This window comes from Trachinotus anak, unplaced genomic scaffold (assembly GCF_046630095.1).
Source record: "Trachinotus anak isolate AG129_WGS33_773 ecotype Australia unplaced genomic scaffold, CSIRO_AGI_Tana_v1 ptg000015l, whole genome shotgun sequence".
In the NCBI taxonomy this organism is placed as follows: domain Eukaryota; kingdom Metazoa; phylum Chordata; class Actinopteri; order Carangiformes; family Carangidae; genus Trachinotus; species Trachinotus anak.
Window position 1 is genome coordinate 17,565,316 of NW_027273866.1, and position 9,685 is coordinate 17,575,000.

The 9,685-nt window shown below is 45.0% G+C and overlaps 1 protein-coding gene across 2 annotated transcripts in view; it reads right to left on the minus strand.

The window, feature by feature from the left end:
• Nucleotides 1-528: 528 nt before the first annotated feature.
• Nucleotides 529-9,685, minus strand: part of traf3 (TNF receptor-associated factor 3) — an 11,813-nt gene continuing 2,656 nt past the window's right edge. Inside the window, exons 2-14 of one of the 2 annotated variants that reach the window (XM_071498956.1) lie at nt 6,061-6,223; nt 5,778-5,943; nt 5,511-5,562; nt 5,310-5,414; nt 4,916-5,080; nt 4,553-4,630; nt 4,395-4,469; nt 4,213-4,305; nt 3,995-4,135; nt 3,293-3,470; nt 2,817-3,160; nt 2,438-2,629; nt 529-1,757 (exon numbers count right to left, since the gene is read on the minus strand). In XM_071498956.1, coding sequence (XP_071355057.1) covers nt 1,722-1,757; nt 2,438-2,629; nt 2,817-3,160; nt 3,293-3,470; nt 3,995-4,135; nt 4,213-4,305; nt 4,395-4,469; nt 4,553-4,630; nt 4,916-5,080; nt 5,310-5,414; nt 5,511-5,562; nt 5,778-5,943; nt 6,061-6,220 — 1,785 coding nt within the window. In that variant the 5' untranslated portion in view covers nt 6,221-6,223 and the 3' untranslated portion in view covers nt 529-1,721. Of the gene's footprint in view, nt 1,758-2,437; nt 2,630-2,816; nt 3,161-3,292; nt 3,471-3,994; nt 4,136-4,212; nt 4,306-4,394; nt 4,470-4,552; nt 4,634-4,915; nt 5,081-5,309; nt 5,415-5,510; nt 5,563-5,777; nt 5,944-6,060; nt 6,224-9,685 lie in introns of both variants that reach the window. The other variant, XM_071498955.1, reaches the window with a different exon arrangement.

Here is a 9,685-nt window from a genome sequence, read left to right on the forward strand (position 1 = left end):
AAGGCATCTGTAATTGATCTTCCTGAACACTGTAAATACACTGAGAGCCATGAGAAACGTGTGAACACACTGGGCTGATGAAGCTAATTCTTTAAAGACGAGCTAAACCTTTCTTTATTAAGGTGAAAACTCATAAACATTTAAAAAGGCTTTTATTGAAAATGTATTTAATTATTATTACATTTATATTAATTATTATAAAATTATTTTGTGTTATCCTGCTGACAAACAGGGACAGGTGAATTAAAGTATTTGTACCTAAATATTACTGAAGACATGTAGGTCTGTTATAAGGTGTCATATTTCAGGGTCTGAGATGTTTGGTTTGTAAAAACCTTAAAATTAACCAAATAACATAAAAGCCATCAATGAATTTATTATTAAAACGTTTTAATTTTTCACTGAAGCTTTAACATTATTTGGTACATTTAAAGATACTGTTATAAACTGATGTGTTTTAATTTTTCTACTCACAACTCAGTGATAATTCATGGATTTGGTCAAACATGAAAGGAAAATAAAAGCAGATTCTTCATGTTTTCTCTTTTTTTTATTCACACATTAACAAACATTCAAACTGTGCAAATGAATCAATGAGTCAGACGAATCTGTCAACGCTGAGAAACTCACAGAGGCCACAGAGGAACAAATGATTGGACTCTACTGGTTTGGTTTCTACTGTTCTGGAATCAAGATCTGAATGAGGTCTCTCTTTTTGTGCTCGTTCAGGTTTTCCTCAGGTCAATTTTTGATCACCTCGACACTCAGTGGAGGACAGTCAAACTTTTCTGTGATCTCCTCTGCAGCTGAAGCTCCAGGGTTTGATCCTCCTTGTTTGTGTTTGTTGACCCTGAGGTTAGTGACTTATTCCACTAAATGTTTTTACCTGTTAACGCCAGGTGAACTGTTGACTGAACTCAAGTGCTCATACCTGACCTGACTAGAAATAATAATATGTAGACCGCTTTGGACCAGACAGCTGATGGGACGAGTCTCTACTGACGTTCTTCATGTGCAGACAGAAATGAAAGAGACCTACAGGAAGTTTCTACTGTTGTTTTCTACTGTTTCTACTGTTGTGAAGATCAACAGCTGGCACATCAGCAGCAGAATTCAATAATCTATAACTCTCCTCGTTTCACACTGACTCATCTCCTGATCAACACTTTTCACTGGATCCTACTGGTCTTAACTGGTTTGTACTAGTTTGTAAAAGGTCTGGTCTGTTTATGTCTCTACTGGTCTGTTTTGGTTTTCTGCATTCCTCTGTGGCTGTGGTGGATTTCCCAGCATGCCAAACAGGTAATAAACAGGAAGTAAAGCTCGATGCACGGCATCAATAATGAGCAGCAACAACGTCCTCGCTGCAGTGGCCATGTTGGCTCTGAGTGATGTCACCATGGTGATGTCATGGCAACACTGATCCATTCACACACACACACACACACACACACACACACACACACACACACACACACACACACACACACACACACACAAAGAGTTGTGTAGTCCATCAGCCAGTCAGAACAGGACCTGCCCTCTGGTCTGTTTAGAGTTCACTCTGATTGACTGCTTCCTGTCTGACTCTTCTTCTGCTGTTCTGTCGGCATCACTCTCAGCCGGAACATCACTGATCCATCCCATCATCCTTTGCTCCGCTGGGCATGGACAGGTGAGCTGATCTCAGACAGGCGAGGTCAGGCGTCAGAGGGATCACGTCACGGGTCAGGGAGGTCAGAGGTATCTACAGTAACCTGCCGATCAAACCAATCAATAGAGATATTGATCAGACTGTCAGTCAGTCAATGAGTAATCAACTGGTCCCCAGACCTCTAGAACTAGTCCCCAGACCTCCCGACTAGTCTCCTGACCTCTCCAACTAGTCCCCAGATCTCTACAACTAGTCCTCGGACCTCTAGAACTAGTCCTCAGTCCTCCCCAACTAGTCCTCAGACCTCTACGACTAGTCCCCAGACCTCTTCAATTAGTCCTCAAACCTCTATCTAGTCTCCAGACCTCTACAACTAGTTTCCAGACCTCTGCTACTAGTCCTCTGACCTCTTCAACTAGTCCTCAGATCTCTGCAACTAGTCCCCAGAACTCTCTATCTAGTCTCCAGACCTCTACAACTAGTCCTCAGGCCTCTATATCTAGTCCCCAGATCTCTGCAAGTCTTCAGACCTCTACAACTAGTTTCCAGACCTCTGCTACTAGTCCTCTGACCTCTTCAACTAGTCCTCAGATCTTTGCAACTAGTCCCCAGACCTCTACAACTAGTCTCTAGACCTCTACAACTAGTCCTCAGACCTCTATATCTAGTCCTCTACAACTACAACTAGTCCTCAGGCCTCTACAACTAGTCCTAGGGCCTGTTCAACTAGTCCTCAGGCTGTTCAACTAGTCCCCAGTAACAGGAGGTGTTGCTTGTCCTCACCTTGATAAAGATGGTGTCGTCTTTGATGTAGCTGCCAGTCTCCAGGACGCTCTGAGACACAAACAGAGGACAGCCAGAGGCAATGTTCATCTCTGCTGCAGGACGTCTGAAGCTGCTGCTGTTGGGATCAGGTTTAAAGGCATCACCCAGGTGTTTCCTTGATGGACCCTGGTCCATCAGCATCAGAGTCACCTAACAGAAAGACAGACACAAGCAGACAAAGGGAAACTGACACAGAGCTTGTCACCTTCACTTTGGCTCTAGAACAACAACAGGATGGACTTAGAAGATTCAGCAATACAGAATCCTTCACTTTCAAAACACCTGGTTAGAGACAAGTCAGTAACCAGCCAGTAACCAATCAGTAAGTTATATGTACCTTCTGTTTGAAGGGCCAGGGCAGCAGGGCATCATATTCGCCCCTCATCACCACAAAGAACAGCGACAGGTGTGTTCCCTTGCCCATACCGTCTCCGTTCAGGTAGACTCGGGCACACATCTTGTATCCGAAATATCCGGTGTAAAACGGCTGTGAATACAGCGACAGCGTCTTTGCCGCCACTGCTTCCTGTTTCCGTCTCTTGTAGTCACGGATCTTCCAGATCAGAGTCCCGTTGTAGCTCGCCGTCTCCAGCACCTGGAAACGCAGGTCCATGTCAGCCAATCGGATCTCATGGACGCTTAGCATGTCGTCATGTCGATTCAGCTGAGTCTCCAGGGGTGCTGCAGAGAGGTGGATATTACTATGTTATTGATTGGCTTTTGCAGCTAGTCTGCATCTCTCTAAAGCTAGTGCCCAGTCTTCTATAGCTAATCCCCTACAATTAGTCCACAGACGCCTGTGTATATTCTGACCCAGGGTGTGTGTTGTGGATCCGCTTCCGCTGCGCCCCCCTTGTTCCAGAGCATTCAGCCTCGTCCGTACGTTCTCTAGCGTTCCTCTCAGGTCCTCCACTTCGTCTCTGAGCAGACGGAGAGAACGAAGCTCCAGCTCTACCTCCAGGAGCTTCTCTGAGTGAGAGCTCATAAGTTTCTATAGGAAGAGAGAGATGAGTGTAAAGGTTTAGGACTAGTTGTACGGGGACCAGGGTCTGACTGAGAGACTGAAGGTCTAGTTGATGCTGACAAGGCCCCACCCACATCTTTGGCTTCTTTGGTGCCTGTTTCCTTCCTTGTTTGAACCCCTTCTCCCTCTTTAAGCTTCACCTTCACAGTTTCACACTATAAACATGTAAACCTGAACATACAGCTGCATGCTACATACAGCACAGTACTGCTCTGTATCACTGACAGCTTCACTCAATCAGAACTGCAGGTGTTGTCTTGTTATCTGATGTACATGAAGCACAAACAAATATTAAATCAGTTCCAGCGTCAATCTCAGAAGCTCTCAGACATTGTTCCACTAACTACTTGTTGAGTTCATTAATGTTTTAATTGTTTTGTAACTTCTCTTCATCTATTTTATTAAATTTTAACCCACTCTGAACTCCCAAAGTATATGAAATGTGTGATATAAATATACTGACATCACTAGTTGGAATGCAGTAACAGTACCTGCATGGTGGCCAGCTTCTGCTCCATCTGTCGGTTCTTGTCTCTCAGCTCGTCATTCTGGTTCTCCAGTTCGGACAGACGACTGCTGAGAGCAGGAAGCACCTTATACCTCTCCATCAGCTCACCTTTCACATCCTCTACCTGGAAACACACAAAGTTCAGTCAGGTAGGTTTAATATAAACCCAGTTTAATAACTGGAACTGGTTGCTATGGTTACCTTGTTCTCTAATGAGGAGTTCCTGTTGGCCATCAATCTCAGGTGTTCAGCTGCAAAGGTTGACTCATGTTGCCTTATTTCCTGGTTCAAACCCTGAAACACAAAGAAACACAGCAGGTACAGTACACACAGTATTTACAGCACACGCCTGGTCGTTCACACACAGGATGATGAGGTGTTACCTTGAAGGTGCAGCCATAGCGGTGGAACTGACAGCTCACCTGAGCTTTGGGACAGTCATGTTGGTGACTGGACAGCTGAAAGACAAAATCATTTCATCAATACTGCAGCAAAACCATGGTCCTGTGACTGGACATTGGAGAACAAACTGGGTCAGTACCTCACTCCGGGGCAGAGAGGAGAAGGAGCAGTGGTTTGGACAGGACACCGGGAACGCTGGACACACTGTCTCCTTGTGCTTCTGAAAACAGATCCACAATTTATATCAAACTATTCCCTGTTCTCAGGTCAGTTTGTGTCAAAGACTCTCAGGTTGATTCTGTTTCTGGGACAGCAAAGACCTCCAGTCTGAAGATACAAGAGGTTAGCAGGTTGATGTACCTCCTAATGTTCCTAGTCCTAGTCCCTACACCTCTGCAACTAGTCACCAGACCTCTGTGACTAGAACCCCGAACCTCAGCTAGTCCACTCAAACTTCAAAGGGTCAGTTAGGAGTGATGTCATCAGTGACGTCATAGGGTACCTGTAGTTCAGTCAGAGGCATCTTGGTCATGCAGAACTCGCAGGTGGTCTCTCTGTGTTTACATTTCCAGCTCAGGTGATCGGGAATCTCTTTTCTCATCATTCGCTCTTTACATTTACCCAGTGGACAGGGAACCTCAAAGAACGGACACACATTCAGGTGGTCCTACAGAGAGACAGACAGGTGAGAGACAGACTTGTTTTCTCGGTATCATAAATCAAGTTTATCATCCAGTTTACACTTGGAAATGCATTATTGTTTCTGGATCAGTGGAACTGAATGAGAACTGTTGTGTTTGAGGTGTCCACATATGGGATTTATCTACAGCACCCTACAGCCAATGAGTGAGCAGGCTTCTCTGATGCCATGGAAACAGTGTGTGACATGTTCTCACAGGTATCTGGTGCAGACTCATCTGCTCCTGACAGCCGTTGGCTTCACTGCGACAGTAAACCTTCAGAGCCATGATCTCCCGATGGCAGCAAACGTCTCTAAAGATCTTAAGGACAAACCCCAGGATGGTCAATAACTGATCAATAATCAATCAATAATTAGTGACAACATGATCTGTGTTGTGATGCCACTTCCAACCTACCTTGTCTTTGAATAGCGGCTCCATGTCAGCTGGACACACTGGGTTTGGCTGACTGCCAGGGACAGGGGACATAAAGTTACTGACTCAACTGGAGACAAACACCTGACACCTGCTGGTCAGGGGAGGAACTGCACCCTCCACCTGCTCCATTATCACATCACATGACCAGGATCTGGACTGGATGAAGCTGCAGCAGGAGCCAGTGTAGTGAAGTTTTTACTCAGCAGGTTAGTCGTCCTGCTGTTTATCTCTACCTGTGAGTCTCACCTGAGGATGTTGTTGATGCAGCTCTGACAGAAGCGGTGTCCACACTCGGTCTGGCGGGGCTGACACAGGACCAGCCTGCAGACTTCACAACAGTATTTGGCTTCTGGAGTTTCTACAAAGTGATCTCTGAATCCTCCGTGAAGGGGCAGGAAACCTGCAGGGACACCTGGACACAGAGACACAGCTCAGTCACCTGAGGGAACCTGCTGCAGCTTCAGTTTCACCGTGTTTGTGTTGCTGCCTCCACAAAATAAAAAGATATTTATTCTGAAACTTTGCTCACCTTGTGCAGCAGAGGGGTCACTGGAAGGCCAGGGATTGGCTGGACGGTGAGAGGGCAGGGTGATGGGAGGGCCCACAGAAAGGGAAGTGGCCAGGGAGGGCGCCACCTGCTGGAGGGGAATCTGCACCTCCCTCCCATCAGCACTCCTCCCTGCTGACATGACCTTGGGAGGGACAGGAGGGGGAGGGGGGAGGCAGGGGAGGAGAGGGCACAGTAGATAAACTGTTAACTAACCGGCTGAGACAAGAAAAACAAGATTCTCCAAATATTGAGTTTTGACACATTTTGCACATGCTCAGTAGAGTCCAGGGCCATAACTTCCTGTGTTTTTTATTATTGTTACTATTACACCATTTACATCCTGTTTATCACTTCCATGATTCTGATTCTGATGTACAGTGAATCATTAAGGGCTTTTATTTTGAAGTTTGAATGTGTGTGTGTGTGTGTGCGTGTGTGTGTGTGTTAATGATGCAGTGGAAAAACCCCTAGCATCCCCACAACTGAGCCCTGACAGGAAGTAATGTGTTTCTGTTCAGTGCCTGTGTTACAGTGCATGGATGTGAAACAGCTGATTGTACAGTGAGGATAAAGGTCAAAGGTCACCTCTCCCTTGTGAGAAATGAGCAGCTGCTTTGTGAATTTTATTTCTCTGTTCAAATGTTTAATATGTTTAGATATGATATGAGAGCTCGATGTGAAGAATCAACATTTTATCTGGTTTAAATGTTTTCACTGAACTTTTTCAATGTGAATTTTGATCAGTCAAATGAACAGTTGATCAGAGTCCTGGACTAGAACCAGGATCTGAGGTCATCAAGGTAACTTCAGGCTTAACTGTGGTTTTCAGTGTTACCATGGTGGTTCACTTGTTACTGGGGTAATCACCATGGTAACAGATGCTGAACTCCCAACCTGCTCTGGATCAGATCAAAACTACTGACCAATCAGATACCTGGAAAACCTCAGTCATCATGTCTACAAGATCCTGTCAGGGACAAAAGAGTGGAGAACAAAGTCTAATAATAAAGATCAGCAGATGTTTGTATGGATCAGTGGATGTTCTGCTGTTGGAGTCTTTCCATGTGTCCACTCTGGTTTTAAAACAGCTTCTAACAAACAGGAGAGTTTATCACTAAATAACTCCATCAGAACTATTAGAGCTTCATCTGAACTGGACACAGATTCTTTCATCCACAGGATCCTGACAGTGATGAAGCTGTGACTCCTCTTCATCACTGCAGCTCAGAATAACAGTAGGAGACTCTGTGAGCAGAACTGGAAATAAAAACTTAATCTGTGATGTCTCTGATCAGATCAATGATCCACACACTGATCAATACTTCATCATTAGAAATGAACATTTCAGTCTCACTGACTTCATCACACATCAACTACTTCTCTCCACAAACACAAACTTACACAATTTGATCTATGATCCTCTGACAGCACCAATACAAGTTCAGAGGAAGGATATTCAGAGAAAGACAGAAAAAAAACTCTTAACTTGCTCCTGTTTCCACATTTTTGACTCTAGGACACAAAAACCACAAAGATGTGTTCAGAAGGTCTCATGCCACTAACGGTGTAGACAGTTTTCTGACATGAGGAACTGTTGGAATAAATAAGAGGAGTTTGTGAGGTTCAGTGGGACTAATTCTCAATCAGCTCTGTCTTCCACCTACACAGGTGCAGGATATTGATCATGAACAGCCTCTGTGATGTTCTCACACACAGACACTGATCCTAATGTAAGGTCTGTATCTATCAGTTTCCAGCATTGTTCTTCGAATTACACCTTTGGCAGTAAATAATTTGTCTTCTGTTGTTTCAACAACATGTTTCAGTTCTCAGCTCCTCCAGTTTTACGTTGACAATAACTTTTCAAAGCACTGTACTCCAGTTAGTATGAGCTGCTTTGCAACCATTTTAGCATTGCTTCAGAAATCTCATTCAGCTCTCAGCATTTCCCACAGGAAATGCAGTTTCTAGTTCAAAACTCATTTACTTTATATAATGAGGAGATGCAAGATTATTAATGAACCTGGTTCTACACCTCTGATCAGCAGAGACAAAATAACAACAGGTGGAAAAACTGTCACTTCTCATGTAAAATTCAAACTTCAGTCTGAACCTGGAAACAATGAAATAGACAGTGAGGAGCTGTTCAGTCTGTGGCCCAGCAGAGGGCGCTCTGAGCTGATCACTCAAACACATCACTGATCATATAATCAATACTCTGTCTTTGAGAAGCAGTGAGAAGTACTCTGGGTTCTTCACTGTGTGTGTGTGTGTGTGTGTGTGTGTGTGGAAAAACCCTGTAAATTCTCTGAACTTCATCTCTTGTTTTTCAGTCAGAGTGAAACCTCGTCTGCTTTCACTTCAGCTTTAACACTTGACTCAGTCAGGTGACCAAACACCTGTTCAGGTCTCACTAAAACCTTGTCAGTACAGAGAGCCAGAGTTAGCATTAGCACAACCACTAACACTGTGTCAGCCACTGCCAGATACAAGCTAACAAACAACATAAACAAATAAAAGATGCTAACTCTGCTAACTGTTCTGATACCCTCTGATCATAACCATGACAACACTGTCCAGCAGGAAGTACGACTGTCCACTGCTGCCAGACAGAAACCAGAACATGACGAAGACCAGAGCAGTACACAGAGTCCTGTTCTGACCTCTGTCTGACCTTTACCCTCTGTGATGTCATACCCGGAGTCTGATGGACCCACTCTCCCAGTCTGGGGGTCACAGTCCCTAATGCTCCTGTTACACAAATGAGCGAGCTGCTAACAACAGGAACTCACCCAGACGACCCTGATCATGAAGGACCACCACAAGGCCACAACACCTTAACCTGTCCCTCTACAACACAACACTCCTCTCAGGCGTCAGAGCAGCTAAGGAGGACCATGAGGAGACCACAAAACACCGGAGAGTCCAAGGACCAGCTACTGGCTGACAGAACAGTGAACCAGGACTCTAAGACCAGACAGACAACCAGAGTGCTTGGTGCTATACAAGACTAACAGAGCACTGATTCCTTTATTAATGCATATACACACACATATACACTCACCAGCCACTTCATTAGGTACATTTTCTAGTACCGGGTTGGACCCCTTTTGCTTTCAGAAGTGTCTTAATTCTTTGTGGCATAGATTCCACAAGGAGCTGGAAACATTCCTCAGAAATTTTGGTCCATATTGACATGACAGCATCACACAGTTGCTGCAGATTTGTCAGCTGCACATCCATGATGCAAATCTCCTGTTCCACCACATCCCAAAGCTGCTCTGTTGGACTGAGATCTGGTGACTGTGGAGGCCATCTGAGGACAGTGAACTCATTGTCAGGTTCAAGAAACCAGTTTGAGATGATTTGAGCTTTGTGACATGGTGCGTTATCCTGCTGGAAGCAGCCATCAGAAGATGGTTCACTGTGGTCATGAAGGGATGGACATGGTCAGCAACAATACTCAGGTAGGCTGTGGCGTTTAAACGATGCTCGGTTGGTACTAAGGGGCCCAAAGTGTGCCAAGAAAATACCCCCCCCCACATCATTACACCACCACCACCAGCCTGAACCAGCCTGAACCAGGTGTGGTCTTCTGCTGCTG